The sequence below is a fragment of the Bubalus kerabau genome, chromosome 13 (genome assembly GCF_029407905.1).
Source record: "Bubalus kerabau isolate K-KA32 ecotype Philippines breed swamp buffalo chromosome 13, PCC_UOA_SB_1v2, whole genome shotgun sequence".
In the NCBI taxonomy this organism is placed as follows: Eukaryota; Metazoa; Chordata; class Mammalia; order Artiodactyla; family Bovidae; genus Bubalus; species Bubalus kerabau.
The window spans coordinates 63,641,024-63,657,622 of NC_073636.1; the positions used below are offsets into that span (position 1 = coordinate 63,641,024).

Below are 16,599 nucleotides of genomic sequence, written 5' to 3' on the forward strand. Positions count from 1 at the left end.
TATAATGCAAACATTAGCGCACTTGATGTTGTTCTAGAGGTCTCTTACACTGTCTCCATTTCTGTTCATTCTTTTTTCTGTTTCGTAGCACTGATTTCCGTACTTTGTCATTCAGCTCATTTATCGATAATTCTACCTCATTTAGTCTACTATTGATTCCTTTTAGTGAATTTTTCATTTCAGTTATTGTATTCTTCACCTCTTTTTGGTTGTTTTTTATTATTTTCTAATTGTTTCTTGAAAAGTTCTTCTTTTTGCTCTGTGTATCCATTTTCCTCCCAAATTCTTTGATTATCTTTACAATCATTCTGAACTCTTTCTTGAGTGGATTGCCTATCTCTACATCACCTGTTCTCCTGGGGTTTTATTTTGTTCCTTTGTCTGAAACATTCTTCTGTTGCCTCATTTTGTCTACGTTTCTATTTGTATTTTTTTGTATGTGGTAGGTTAGTTACATTTCCTGATTCTGGAGAAGTAGCTCTCTGTAGGAGATATCCTATGCATCCCAGGAGTGCACTCCCCTCTCGTCATCCAAGGAACAGGGGCCACCTGTTCTATGGTAGTGTCTGGCATGCGTTTGCAGACTTGGTTTTTATTTCCTTACAAAAGTTTGTATCCATAACAATTGTTTTTAATTCTCAGTTTTATTTTCAGATATAGTGATTATTGATAGATGTAACTCACAATAATTAGAGGGATTACGAGACGATAAAAGTTTATGAACTGCTGCTTTAAAACATTACTCAGTATTGTGTAGAAGAAACCACTTTCATACAAGGCAAAATGTAATAAATGACTTCTTTATCATGCGAGATTCTATCCCTGTTGTTTTGTATAACTGTGGTTATTAGTGGTGGTTCATTATCATTGCTGTATAATGTTTCATGGTAGAAATATACCACAGTTTATACTGTTTAAAAATATTTATTTGGGGCTGTGTCGGGTTGTCGTTACTGCACAAGGACGTTCTTTAGTTTCAGCAGGTGGGGACTACTCTGTATCTGCAATTCATGGGCTTCTCATTGCTGTGATTTCTCTTGTTGCAGAACATGGGGTCTAGAGCAAGGCTTTCAGTAGTTGTCTTGCACAGGCTTAGTTGCTCTGCAGCATGTAGAATCTTCCTGGACCATGAATCGAACCCGTGTCCCCTGCATTGGCAGCTTAACCACAGTTTATAGTTTTCAATGGACATTTGAGTTTCTTACATTTTGAGGCAGCATCACAGGTCCCCCAACACCACTCCCACGTTTTGAGATTTGCTAGAATTCTCGGGATTTGGCATATTGTTGTGCCCAGAGCTGAGATTTAATACAGAAATATAATAAGAATACACAGCTGGATCAGAAAGGTGAGACACAGTCAGGATCTGGAGGAATCCATGTGTAGGCTTCCTTTTTCCCCTGTCTCCCATCTGTGAAGGTAACAGCAGCATATGTGTGATGTTTCTACCCAAGGAACCCCATTAAACACTCGATGCGTGGGCAAATAGGCACTCTGTGCAGCATGTATGAAATTCCAGACTCCTAGAAGGAAAGTTAGTGTTTAGCATAAATCAGAGCTTGTAAAAATAGTACTGTCATCCATTGAGGGAAGGTGTTTTTGTTTCTTTGTTTGGGGTGACGGGGGGTCTGTTTATTGGTCAGATTTTAGAGTACCATGGAAAAGTCTTTCTGACTCTAGACTAATAAAATTTACCTTAAATGTCAAAATGAGTTTGAACATAATTGGAAGCAAAGTAGACATCAGAATTTGTCTGATGCCATTTCCAGCAGCAAATTACTTTAAGTAGGATCTGCTTAATTTCAAGAGTAAAAGGAAAAAATGACAGCTCATTTGCACATGCATGCACACACAAAACGAATTTTTTTCTAGCTATGAGCTATGAAAATATACGTTTTGTTTGTTTGTTTGGAGTCTGTATCTCAAGGAGAGCAGAGAAGACTTGAAGAGAAAACATCTTGAGGATACAGTGGAGTGGTTTGCTAGTCCTCGACAGTGAAAGTGTTAGTTGCTCAGTCATGTCCGAATTTGCGAATCCATGAACTGTAGCCTGCCAAGCTCCTCTGTCCATGGGATTCTCCAGGCAAGAATACTGGCGTAGGGTGCCATTCCCTTCTCTAGGGGATCTTCCCGACACAGAGATCGAAACTAGGTCTCCTGAATTGCGGGTAGATTCTTTACCATCTGAGCCAAACGTAGATATAGCCAATTGTCTCTTTTAAATGGTTGTGCTTGGGTTAAAGTTTCATTTTTTTTCTCTTTCAGATTTTTTAATTGTTTGATCATGAGGTGGTAAGATACACATAGCACAAAATTTACCACCTTAACTATTTTTTTCATCTTAACCATTTTTAAGTGCACAGTTCACTGGTATTAAATATACTCATTGTTGTGCAACATCAACCACCATCTACCTTCAGAAGTTTTTTTATCTTTTGGAACTGTAACTTGTGCCCTTAAGCAGTGATTCCCCGTTTCCTTCTGTCCTCAGCTCTGTCAGCCATCATTCTACTTGACTGCTCTAGGTACCTCATATTAGTGAAAGCACGGTATTTATCTTTTTGTGGCTGGCTTATTTCACTTATATAATATTGTCAAGGTTCACCCTATTAGTCTAGAGTCATGTTGTAGCATGTCTTACAATTTTCTCCCTGTTATGAGTTAATACTTCATTATACACACACTCACACACATACACACCATGTTTTGCTTATGCCTTCATCCATTGATGAATACTTGAGATGCTTTCACTTTTTCAGTTATGAAAAGTTTTGTATCAGTGTAGGAAATTATACGTTCCTAGACACCAGTCAGCGCCCCAATCTTGCAAGCAGGCTTTCCTAAGGTTAGCAATTGTTGACCAACTATATTGTCTATTCTGTACAAAGGCCATTGTAAATAATGAGCATTTTTATGTATAGTACATGTATGCGAGCATTGCACTGAACAGTGGAATTGTGATTTCATAGGCTGTGCTAAGTCACTCCAGTTGTGTCCCACTCTGTGCGACCCCATAGACGACAGCCCACCAGGCTCCCCCGTCCCTGGGATTCTCCAGGCAAGAACACTGGAGTGGGTTGCCATTTCCTTCTCCAATGCATGGAAGTGAAAAGTGAAAGTGAAGTCGCTCAGTCGTGTCCGAGTCTTAGCGACCCCATAGACTGCAGCCTACCAGGCTCCTCCGTCCAAGGGATTTTCCAGGCAAGAGTCATAGGGTATACATGTATGTAAATTTAGTATATAAGGCCAAATTGTTTTTCCAAGTTTATGCCAGTTTATATTCTCACATATTGAAATTTTCACTGAGATCAACATCTTGGGGCTTCCCTGGTGGCTCAGTGGTAAAGAATCTACCTGCCCAGTGTAGGAGAGTCGGGTTCAATCCCTAATCTGGGACAAACCCACACACTGCAGAGCAGTTAAGCCCATGTGTCACAACTATTGCACATATGCCTTGGAGCCTGGGAGCCACAACGTGGCGCCCACGTACCACAGCAGCTGAAGCTTGTACATCCTAGAGCCTGTGCTCCACAAGAGAAGCCACTGCAATGAGAAGCCTGTGCACTGCAACTAGAGAATAGCCCCCACTCGCTGCAACAGGAGAAAAGCCCACACAGCAACAAAGACCCAGAATAGCCAAAACTAGATAGATAGATAAATAAAAATAAATAAGCTTATTTAAAAAAAAAAAGATCAGCATTTTATGCAGACATAGACAAATGGATTTGTGGACACAGCGGGGGAAGAAGAGGGTGGGACAAATTTAGTAGCATCGAAATACATACGTTACCATGTGTAAAATAGATAGCTAGTGGGATATTGCTGTGTAACACAGGGTGCTCAGCCTGCTGCTCTGTGAAAACCTAGAGGGGTAGGATGGCGGGGATGGGGAGAGAGCCTCAAGGGTTAGAGGATATATATCTGCTTATGGCTGATTCACATTGTCGGACATTAGAAACCAATACAAGATTGTAATGCAGTTATCCTCTAATTAAAATAGATTTTAAAAAAGATGAGTGTCTTAGTCCTTTTGGGCTCTTAGAATATTAAAGAGTAGGTGGCTTATAAACAACAAATATTCATTTCTCACAGCTCTCAAGGTTGGTAAGTTCAAGATCAAAGTTCAGCATATTAGGTATCTGGTGAGAGCCCACTTCCTGGTTCATAGATGGTCTTCTCACTGTGTCCTCACAGGGTGGAAGAGGCAAGAGAGCTTTCTGGGATCTTTTTTATAAGAGCTCTAATGCCATTCATTAGGGTTCTGTCCTCCTGACCTAGTCATCTCCCAAAGGCTGTGCTTCCAAATATTGGAAATGAAGTTTCGGTGTAGAAATTTTGAGGGCTTACAGAAACATGTAATCTATAGTAATTGGTATTGAAACTATATTTGGAGACAAATGTTTGTTAAATTTAATATCTATTTGTTGTTAAAAAATGCACACCTAGCAGGAATTTCCTTAATCTGATGACAGTTGTATGTATAAACCGAAAACCTTCAGCAGACCTCTGCTTAATGGTGAAATTTCAAAAGCTTTCCCTCAGATAATAGGAACCAGATAGAAAGTCTATTCTCTGTAAACCTGAACATTATAGCCTAGTAAATAAGATACAAGGATTGGAAAAAGATAAACAAAACTGTCATTATTTGTAAATAAAATGATTGTCTTATGCATGTTGCATTTGAGCTTACCAGTCTGTTCTTTTTCCTGTCTTTTTTTTTCCTTTTTCCCTTTTCTTTTTCTTTTTTTCTACCCTCTTGGTGAAAACTTGTCTAATTTGGTAGAAAAGTAACACCTTTAGATTATTATATTTCCCCAATCCGTGAAAGCCTTATTTGATCTTCTATTTACGTAAGGAATGGTTAAGATTTTGTCAAGCATATATAAATGCACAGTCATTCCATGTGGAGAAAGCTTGCTTAGCAAAGTCAGAAAAGGTCACATAGGTGGCATAGCCAGAGTTTAGTTCGCCTGTGTGCATTTGGTATTTCTGTTGTGTAAGAGGTAAGGTCCTGGTTGTCCTTAACTATACCAGGAAGCAAGGGTGGCAATTTCCACTGCAAGGTAAAGATAAATGTTTTCTACTCTGGCTACTTATCTGGAAAATACACATTCTGGAAGGTAGTTTATGCCTTAAACTAGACAGTTCCTTTGACTTCCCAGTATTTCTCCTTGACTTTCATCCTAAGAAAATGACAACCAATGTGCACTAACAGTATTTATAAGGCCAAAAAAAATTAGAACCAGCTAAATGTTCTATAAATGCCTGAGTAAATGACAGTACCTCAGTTTAACATAATATGATATGGTCAGTCCAGTCTGATTCAGAGATGTAAAAAAAAAAGGTGTGTGTAAGTCACTCTAGTTGAGTCCGACTCTGCGAGTCGAACCTGGGTGCTCTGTCCATGGAATTCTCCAGGCAAGAACGCTAGAGTATGTTGTCATTCCCTTCTCCAAGGGATCCTCCCAACCCAGGGATCAAACCCAGGTCTCCCACATTAGCAGGCAGATTCTTTACCATCTGAGCCATCAGGGAAGCTCCAATAGAAAGGTATACTTCTTCCTATTCTTCCTGACAAATACAGCAAAAAAAAAAAAGAAGAACAGTTACATAAAGCAAAATTAAGACTCTTGAAGATAGAAGAAAGCAGATTGGCTAGTGACCTTGAGACCCAAGGAAATACATAGCAGTGAGTTCCCTTGGTTTTATGCTTTCATCATATATCCTGGACTGTGGTCTGGAGAAATCAGTAACAAGGAAATGCTGATGAGCACAGACAAAAGCAAACCAAAAACCACCACCACAACAAACCCACCTCTTTCTAGCCAAAGGACTAGGAAAGGATCATCCAAGTAAGGTAGAAAACTTTTAGACAAAAATCACTCTATTGTAGTCGACCAGCTCAGGAAAAAAAAATAATAATGTACAACCTTCCCTCTCCCATAAGAGACCTAGTGGGGAGTCTGATCTCCCACCACTGCCCATCAGTAAGGAACCCCTCCTTCCTCTTCTGATCAACAGAGGTTGAGTGGGAAACTTGGGATTATACCGCAGCTGGCAGTTTCAGAGATTCTCCTGTTCTCGACGGCACAGTGATGGAGGATGCCTCAAAAACAGAATTTTTTGACAGGGGTTTTGAGTCAGCCATCATAAAAATGCTTCAGTGAGCAGTTACACAAATGAAGAAATACAAAGGTCTCAGCAAGGACATAGAAGGTATAAAGTAGAACTAAATGCAAATTGGAGAACTGACAAATATAATAACGAAATTATAAAAACTCAGTGATGGACTCAACAATAGACTGGAAAGAATCAGTAAACTTGAGGCTAGAGCACTTGAAAAAACTACCCAATCTATACAACATAGAGAAGTTAAAAAAAACACGAATAGAACCTTGGCGATTCGAAAGAGGTCTGAGTCATAGTAGGAGGAAAGAAAGAATGTGGGGCTAAAATAAAGGCTGAAAATATAACAAAAGACCTGTATCTATAGATTCAACAGCTGAGCAAACCTCAAACGAGACATCACATCTGAGGAATTCCCTCGTGGTCCAGTGGTTAGGACTCCATGCTATCACTGCTGAGCACCCTGGTTCAGTTCCTGGCTGGGGAACTAGAAAACCCCACAAGCTGCATGTCCTGTTCTTTGTGCCCCATGGACTGTAGCCCGCCAGGCTGCTCTGTCCATGGAATTCTCCAGGCAAGAACACTGGAGTGGGTTGTCATTTCCTTCTCCAGGGGACCTTCCTGACCCAGGGATTGAACATGGGTCTCACATATTGCAAGCAGATTCTTTACTGTCTGAGCCACTGGGAGGCCCTTCTCTTATACTTAATTTTTGTTCCCTGATTGTCAGTAGATTTGGTTGCATTATATACCTGTCATTTACAAAATCAGGCGCTCAGGTTTAAAAGGAATTTTTTTATATGAAATGGGATAAGCTGTTCAAACATTTTCATTTAACCTGGTTAAATTTGATACATTCTTTTTTCTAAAGAAATATTTTAGTTTTTACTCAATATTGTATGCTATATTTGGAAAATCAAACATAATTTCACATCTAGAAATAACTACTGTTGTAATTTTCCTTCCAGATACTTAAAATATTATATAAATGTATGTGTGTTATTTTCAAAAATGAATTATTAGAATATACCTCTATGTTACTGGTTTTTCACTTAGTATATTATAGGTATCTTGCTTCATTTATGCATACAAATCTACCACCCTAAGTGTTCTAATGTATTGTGCATTATAATAATGCATTATTAATAATAAATAATAATAAATGCATTATAATTTTTAATGCAGTATTGTGTTGGTGGACCTATATATTTTCCATCTCTTCTTATTAAGAAGCAATACTTTGCTGATGAATAATTTGTGCGGTACATGTTACGTCTTTGAACACTTGATGATTTTATATAAATAAATCCTTGAAGTTGTCATTGTTCTTTTAGGCAAGCAAGAATTCAGATTAATGTTTTGTTTTTAACTTAGTTTTCTGTGTTTTAAGAAATTGAAGTAAAAATAAAAATAGTTTGTGAACTTTGAAGAAAATATTTGTATTGTTATATTCCTCTTAGAGAAGCTGAGAATCCTAGTTTAAAGAAAGACTTGAAAAAATACTGGGGAAATGCTGAAAAGTTTCCTGGGAATACTAAAATTTAGCTAGTGGAAGTCTGCTCACTTGGAGGTACTCTGATTTGTAAACAGACCACTTGAAGAGCACCTATTTTTGTTATTAACTTCCAGCTTAGAAGATGTAGGGAACTGATGCTAGGAGGTAGGCAGAACCAATGAAGAAATGAACTGAAGAAATGAGGCTCCAAGTCATTAAGTTGATACCGTGGACTAATTTGGGAACTGTTCAACTGGAAACACTGTACTCTTGGTTACTTGTACCTAAGGTGACTTGTGATGAGCCCCTCAAGACAGGGGACCTCAGTGCCATTCTTCACGGGAGGAATGCAATGCCCTATTTTGCCCAGGCTGCTGAACCTTATGGGGAACTTATTAGATTTGGGACAGTTGAGAAGAAAATCCAAGAGGCTGGATTTCTTTCATAAAGGAAACAGAATCTGGTTAACTTTTGAGAGGGATCTGGGTTCACAATAGTACTCTTGGAATTATCCTCATTATTTCAAAGGGCTCAGCACTGTCAGATTTATGTTAGGAGAACACTGTCCAGTTTTTGAAGTTGAACGGTGTTATTTTCTTTTTTCAGAACTCAACAGTAACAATTGAAGAATTCCATTGCAAGCTCCAGGAGGCTACAAACTTCCCTCTTCGTCCTTTTGTTATTCCATTCCTCAAGGTAATTTTTATAACTACTGATTGTAAATGATCTTTAGCATTTCTTCAAAACTGCTACTGATCCCTCTTCTACGATCTCCATCAGGGCAGCTTGCCACATTTTCATGTCTTTGTTTTATTTGAGGCTGCTAGAGAAAATGTGAGTGCAGTTTTCAGATAAGGCTCATGTTTGGTGAGATGAGAGTTGCAAAAGCCTTGAGCTGTGCTTTATATGCACACACTGTTGATGACACACAGAAGGAGCAGGTGGGACATGGGGAACAGGAGTGGGAGGGCTCAAGGTGTGTGCATGACATGGTGGTTGGGCTCTTGGCAGAAGAAGTAACTGAACACTCTTTTGGTTGTGGCCACCGGGTAAAGAGTGTGTGTTATCAGTGGGGGCTGTCAAAACAGAGGCCTTTGCAGTTAGGACTAATCCTAAGGGTAGAAGAGCATGTGGGAAGTCATTATTTGCTTCTCTCTTCCCCCCATTTAGTCTAGTTTCTAATTATGTCCTCTGAAATTAATTGTCCTCTGGAACATACCTTTTGGGGACATTGTTTAAAATTATTGTGCATCCCTGATATGTGAGTCTGGGTTAAATTTACATATAAAAGAAGACAATTTTATTTTGAATTAATTTTGTGCTCACAAAAAAGTTTTAAGATGGTACAGTAAAATTCAGATTCTCTGAATGTTAATATTTTAATCACATCATTATTATTCTATAATTTTTTCCACAGAAATGTTTTAGAATAAGCTGCAAGCATGATACATATGAATACTTTAGTATAATTATCAAATCTAGAAAGTAACATTGAAAAAAAAAAAAGAAAGTAACATTGATACAGTATTATCTATAGATCTTATTCATATTCACCAGATGTCCCACAAATGTCCTTTTTAGCAAAATGTCCTGATTTTTGGTCCCGCATCTAATTCAGGATCACATGTTGGATTACACTGTCATGTCTCCCTTCAGTTCATTTTAATCAGGAACAGCTTCTCAATCTCTTATGAGAGTGTGTGATTTTATAGCATATACTTCAATTTGGGTTTTTCTGATGGTGCTTTATGATTACAACAAGGTTATGCATTTATCACTGCCTGCTGTCAGGAGACGTAGATGTTCATTTGTCTCGTAATTGGTGGTGTTGATTTTGATTAGTTGGTAAAGGTGGTGTGCCACTGGTGCTATTTTTCCCTATTAAACAGTAATTTTTAAAAACAAGAGACATTAATGCATATATATGTATTGATGAACCTGTTTGTAGAGAAGAAATGGAGGTGCACACATAGAGAACACACTTGTGGACACAGTTGAAGGGAGAGAGTGGGACAAATGGAAAGAGTAGTGTTGATATATATACACTATCATGCTCAAAATAGATAGATGTTGAAGAGTTGCTGTATAACACAGGGTGCCAAGCCTGATGCTCTGATGACCTCGAATTACAGCTGATTTGAGTGGTTATATAGCAGAAACCAGCACAACATGGTAAAGCAGTTTTCTTCCAATTAAATAATAAATTAAAAAAAGAACAAGTGATATTATAACTCATAAAGATGTTTTAAAACTGAACCTGTGTCTGTGACACAATTTGAATTGTATTTAATTCAACTCATTATTAATGAGGAAATCTATAAAGTGTTATAACCTGTTCAGGAGAGAAGCCAAAGAATATACATTATAGATCAGGATTGTTGCTAAGAATATGCGAACAGGGAATTCCCTGGCCGTCCAGTGGTTAGAGCTCTGCCCTTCCACACTGCAGGGGGCACAGTTTCGATCCCTGGTCCAGAAATTATGATTCTGCATGCCACAAGGTGTGGCCAAAATAAAAATATGCAAACAAAAGTAAAATTGGCTGCTTATACAGTGGGGCAAGGGAAAAGTCCCTAGAACCTTTGCTGCATGTAATTTTATGCACGTTCACAGACAGCAAGTTTTTGCATTGCCATCGAAAGGTTAAGTTGCAGTGTTATAAAATAGGTCAAAGGCAGTGAAAGGCTAGGGTCAGACACCATTGTATTCTAGACCATGCAGTTTGGAAACTAATGACCCGTATCCAGCCCACTACATGGTTTTACCAAGCGCTAGAAAGAAGAATGATTTTTACAGATGAACATTGGGATCGATTTGATGATAGGAAATACTTAAATAAGCTAAAAATGTTATCCTCAGTCCATCGCTAGCAAATGAATTTCATTCTTTTCATTAATAGACTATTAACAACAACAAAAAAAATTGAACTCAAACTTTTTATATTTTGAATTTGTCAATACAGTATTTGTGGAAATTTAATTTCTCTCCTTTATCACAATGTGAGTACTCACATAATATCAGTTCTTGTCTCGACAAAATAAATATGCCCCTGTACCTTCTTTATTTCCTAAGAAAATGTAATAGCATCAAAAGGTTGAGTCAACTTACTGAAGTACTGATTCTAGTGTTTGGGGTTTTTAAAATGAGAACATTAGAGACACGCAAGGAAATGCACAGGTCTCCATGCACAGCCTGTGTTGGGCTCTTTTCTGATGGCATTGATGCCTTGGCCTCTCAGAGCCGTCTGGGATGCCTTTTTCAGCCTTGAAACAGCTGTGTGAGTTCTATCTTGGTCTCTTTTCTGTATATCAGAGCCAGTAGATAATTATTTCCCCCAAGACTCCAGAATCAGAGAGATTTGGGAAATTTTTGTTAATAGGAAACAATTAACATTTTTAAAAATTCATTAAAGGGCACATGTCACAGTGTAGAGATCTAACATTGTATATTTTCCAATTAAGTTTTTACAGTTGCTACAAGATTGAAGTTATAAAATAGAAAACTTTAAAAGTTTTATATCATCAAATTCTCTATTCTTAACTCTTGTTATTTTGGAAGACAGCATGAGGTAGGTTGTTCTGGCAGCTTTTTGGCTAGCATTTGGGTTTTTGTCAATTTATTTCTGCTTTAAAACAGTCACTAATTATGGTGCTTGCTAAATTAACTGTTGGTAAAGGGATGAGTACTTGCATATATTAAACTCTCCTTCCACTTTCTTGTCTGTTTCCCTTGGGATAAAGGCTTATTATGAGCTCAGTCTGAGTTGTTTTAAAATTTGAGGGAAAATATAATTATTTTTTTAATAAAATAAGTATGGGGAAAGTATATTTTAAACATGAAGGACTTATAGTTAAGTTTAAAGGTGCACAGGGTTTTTTGTATGATTTGTCTCATTAGAGGTTTAAGTGTGAGGAGAAGGAAAAATAATCAGTACATAAATAATTATCCTTTTACAAAATAAGGGAATGTGCTCAATGGAGCAGCACAGTAAGAAATAGATTCTGCCCGTGGGACACCTGTGTATACTCAGGTACTGAACTAGTCTAAGGCTTGTTGCCCCATTCCTATCACTCCTGTTATTTTTTTCAAGACCCCATGTTCCAACTAAGCCAGAATAATTGCTGTTTCCAGAATTCCATGGCAGCTCTAAGAAAGAACGGGAAGGCAAGGTTTTTGTGCTATCAGAATGTCCTAGGATTCAGAAAAGAGAGTGAAGTCGCTAAGTTGTGTGCAACTCTTTGCGACCCCATGGACTGTAGCCTACCAGGCTCCTTGGTCCATGGGATTTTCCAGGCAAGAGTACTGGAGTGGGTTGCCATTTCCTTCTCCAGGGGATTGTCCCAACCCAGGGATCAAACCTGGGTCTCCTGCATTGTAGGAACCAGGACTTAAAATGAGAAAGGAAAGAGTGAGTGCCTCCTATTCCCGTGTATATGCTATATATATGCTAAGTCACTTCAGTTGTGTCCGACTCTGTGTGACCCCATAGATGGCAGCCCACCAGGTTCCCCCGTCCCCGGGATTCTCCAGGCAAGAACACTGGAGTGGGCCGCCATTTCCTTCTCCAATGCATGAAAGTGAAAAGTGAAAGTGAAGTCACTCAGTCGTGTCCGACCCTCAGCGACCCCATGGACTGCAGCCTTCCAGGCTCCTCCGTCCATGGGATTTTCCAGGCAGGAGTACTGGAGTGGGGTGCCATTGCCTTCTCCATGTAGGCATTACTCATTCTCTAACTGGTCAGTCTTCAAAAATGTTTAAGTTTTGCAACTATTATGTTCAACAAACCTTTATTGAGCTTTGACTCTGTACTGGGGCCACAAAGGTAAATAAAGCACAGTTTCTTGCTTAAAGGGATTTAGATCTTGTGGGGACAGTAGACAAGTTAATAATTTAAGCTCAGTATAATGGATGTCATATGAAAATTGGACTGATAAGGAGAGAAGGGCTTTTGTTTTGTGGCATCCTGTTTGTGAAAGCCTTTGGAGGTGCAGAGGCCTGTGTGTAGGGCCCAACACTGGGAAAACTGCCTTCCAGCCCCTGCCTCTTCTTTTCAAGGCCAACCTGCCTCTGCTGCAGCGAGAACTGCTGCACTGCGCTCGGGCCGCCAAGCAGACCCCATCCCAGTACCTGGCTCAGCACGAACACCTTCTGCTCAACACAAGTATTGCGTCCCCTGCTGACTCTTCTGAGCTGCTCATGGAAGTGCATGGAAATGGGAAAAGGCCCAGTCCAGAGAGGTAAGCCGAAAAGAGCTGCTTTGTCCTTGATTTTCTGGAACGGCTCTGAGCTTTCCCTTTCTTGTGAAAGAAAAAGAACTGGATGACTGTGGTTATATATAGGTATGGACTCAGAATTTCTAAGGCTAGTTTTGCTTTGTCACAGCATCAGGCAGCAGAATGCTTTTCAACTCTTCAAATGACTCTGTACACCCCTGCTGATAAATTCTCCTCTCAAGTATTCTGTGTGTCCACTGCTCCAAAACCATAGAAAATATAATCTTGTTTAAGGCATTTTTTTCTGATGTGAAGTCTTATAAACGTGTAATCACTTTACTTTGAAAATTGAAATTATATTAATTTAATTTATCCTGGAAATTTATGTATGAGTATCTAACACTATTTTCTATGGTTTGTTGAGGAAGCAACATTTTAGTAACAGTGGAAAATTTGCTACAATTGAAGCAAATGACTAAAAATCCTACCAAATCACAAGTATATTAATTATGTGAGCCTTTTTCCTCCTATGTGGAGAATTGTCTCTTTCCAATACTGACCTCCACAGTAGCAAATTTGACATTGAACAGCATTTCTAAACATAGTTGAACCCATAATCTTCGATAGTCCTGTCAAGTAAGAAAATGTGTCATCTCCTTAATTTCTCCTTTGCTTCATGAGGTTGAGACGTTTCTGCTTGGTGTGGATGGGTTTGACCTCTCCTCTTATGCTGGGATAAATCAGTGGTTGCCTTTATCTGCCTGGCCCCTGAAGACATTTCAGTTCATGCCTCATCTCACACTGTTTCTTAACATCTTCCTGTTTGTGAAAATGCACGATACATAGCACACAGTAGGTGCCCAGGAAATGTTTGCACCAACACTCGCTGACAGGCTCAGACGTGTACTTGCCCGTTCTTCTACAGGCGGGAAGAGAGCAGTTTTGAAAGAGACGCAATTGCTCCTGAGCCTCCTGCCAAGAGAGTGTGTACCATTAGCCCTGCTCCCCGGCACAGTCCTGCCCTCACTGTGCCCCTCATGAATCCTGGGGGCCAGTTCCATCCTACTCCTCCGCCTCTTCAGCACTACACCTTAGAAGATATCGCAACTTCCCACCTATATCGTGAGCCCAGCAAGATGATAGAACATCGAGAAGTTCGTGATAGACACCACAATCTTAGTAAGTGGCATAAACAGCACGATAATGATTTAAATTCAGATTGAATTCGTGGTTTTCTTTCCTTCTTAGTGATAAAATACTATCATCATTGCTTTTTTTCCCACTGATAAAACAATATCATACATGAAAAGAATGTTAGAATTACAGTATTCTCATTTGAAATTGATCTCAATTCATACTTTGTTTCTATTATCATTATAGGGTGGAAGTGGGCTAAACATATTTTAGGAAATACGCAGTGAAAAGCATTTAAAAATAAAGGGGTATTATTTATTCTGATACATTTCAGAAGGGAAATGGAGAATGGCAAAGTGAGATAAAATTACTCACATTTAGGAAATCTGGGTGAAGGGTATATGAGAATTCTTTACTCTTGCAACATTTCTGTAAGTCTGAGTTTATTTCAGAATGAAATGTTTTATTAAACAACAAAGATGTAAAACGTGGTGAAAGGTACAGAGACATTTAGGTCAGAAGTGAGGCATACCTGAAATTAAATCTTGATTCTGCATTATAACTAGCTGTGTGATCTGATGCAAGTTGCATAGGCTTTCTGTGCCTCGGCTTACTCATTTCTAAAATGGAGAGAAAACCACCCCCTGTGCTGGGTCATTGTCATGTGCCAGGAATGCCTGGCATATTCGTCCTCAGCAACCATTAAATTTAAGAAAAAACAAAAAGTCCCCTAGCAAACCTCACCTGAGATCAGTTTTGTGTTTTTGTTTTTTTTTTAATTAAATTTTTTTTTTCAATTATGAAAGTATGATAACATTTACAAGAGACTCAGAAAATGCAGAGTGAGATCAGTTTTGAACAAAGCTCTTTGTCATGTACTCATGTAACTTTACAGCAGAAGGTTCTTTGCAGTTGTTCTGCTGAGGTGTGTCAGAGCAGAGAACCAGAGGGCTACTAGCTTCCAGGATTGCCCATACATTTCCATTTGTGGGTTGCCCTGTGGAGTAAAAAGTTGCAAAACATTTGCCTGTCCCCCTTCTGACTTAGACTCACTGTCATCTTCAGAGACTTGAACCACAGTAGGGCTCTGGCTTCATGCAGTGGTAGCTGAATGGTGAGGGCGTGACAGCAGTGATGTTCTCAGCCGCCAACATTTACTGAGTCTTAAGTACTTAGATTGTGGTATATGTCGGTTGTCTCATTTAATCCTCACACATGGGGCTCCATGGAGTTTACATCTTTTTATACATGAAAATATGTGGCCAGAATCACATAGCTAGAAAGTGGCAAAAACAAGATTCTGACCCCAGTTGTCTGATGCTGAGAGCTTGGCTATATTCCCAGTATGCTATGATGCCTCCCTTAGCAGCTGTTCTGTATGTTTCATTTTATGTTAAAAATGAGACTTCCTATTGATTTCTTCTATATTCATACAAGTTTTTTTTGCCAGTTGAATCCATTAGAGAGAAGTATGCCACAAACTAGCTATAACTGCATTTTGGTCAGGTTTTCCTTATATTTCTACCAGTTTTAGAAAGAGGTTTTTTTTTTTTCATCTTGAAGTGTTCTGCTCGAAAGATCTTTTAATCCTCTACCTTGATGGTTCTGTTTTACAATCAACCATTTGTCTTCCAATCTGGATATCAGATCAGATCAGATCAGTTGCTCAGTTGTGTCTGACTCTTTGCAACCCCATGAATCACAGCACGCCAGGCCTCCCTGTCCATCACCAACTCCCGGAGTTCACTGAGACTCACGTCCATCAAGTCAGTGATGCCATCCAGCCATCTCATCCTCTGTTGTCCCCTTCTCCTCTTGTCCCCAATCCCTCCCAGCATCAGAGTCTTTTCCAATGAGTCAACTCCTCGCATGAGATGGCCAAAGTACTGGAGTTTCAGCTTTAGCATCATTCCTTCCAAAGAAATCCCAGGGCTGATCTCCTTTAGAATGGACCGGTTGCATCTCCTTGCAGTCCAAGGGACTCTCAAGAGTCTTCTTGAACACCACAGTTCAAAAGCATCAATTCTTCAGCGCTCAGCTTTCTTCACAGTCCAACTCTCACATGCATACATGACCACAGGAAAAACCATATCCTTGACTAGACGGACCTTTGTTGGCAAAGTAATGTCTCTGCTTTTGAATATGCTATCTAGGTTAGTCATAACTTTCCTTCCAAGGAGTAAGCGTCTTTTAATTTCATGGCTGCAATCACCATCTGTAGTGATTTTAGAGCCCAGAAAAATAAAGTCTGACACTGTTTCCACTGTTTCCCCATCTATTTCCCATGAAGTGATGGGGCCGGATGCCATGATCTTCGTTTTCTGAATGTTGAGCTTTAAGCCAACTTTTTCACTCTCCACTTTCACTTTCATCAAGAGGCTTTTGAGTTCCTCTTCACTTTCTGCCATAAGGGTGGTGTCATCTGCATATCTGAGGTCATTGATATTTCTCCCGGCAATCTTGATTCCAGTTTGTGTTTCTTCCAGTCCAGCATTTCTCATGATGTACTCTGCATATAATTTAAACAAGCAGGGTGACAATATACAGCCTTGATGAACTCCTTTTCCTATTTGGAACCAGTCTGTTGTTCCATGTCCAGTTCTAATTGTTGCTTCCTGACCTGCATACAAA

General features: G+C 39.2%; 1 protein-coding gene across 11 annotated transcripts in view; it reads left to right on the plus strand.

Moving 5' to 3' along the window:
* Positions 1 to 16,599, plus strand: part of CBFA2T2 (CBFA2/RUNX1 partner transcriptional co-repressor 2) — a 148,867-nt gene that overhangs the window by 111,821 nt on the left and 20,447 nt on the right. For all 11 annotated transcript variants that reach the window (XR_008701630.1, XM_055544789.1, XM_055544786.1 and 8 more), the window contains 3 exons: positions 8,228 to 8,317; positions 12,677 to 12,858; positions 13,760 to 14,013. Coding sequence is in view for 10 of the 11 variants with exons in the window: in XM_055544789.1 (XP_055400764.1) it covers positions 8,228 to 8,317; positions 12,677 to 12,858; positions 13,760 to 14,013 (526 nt within the window). In the remaining variant the exon portion in view is untranslated. The remainder of the gene's footprint in view (positions 1 to 8,227; positions 8,318 to 12,676; positions 12,859 to 13,759; positions 14,014 to 16,599) is intronic.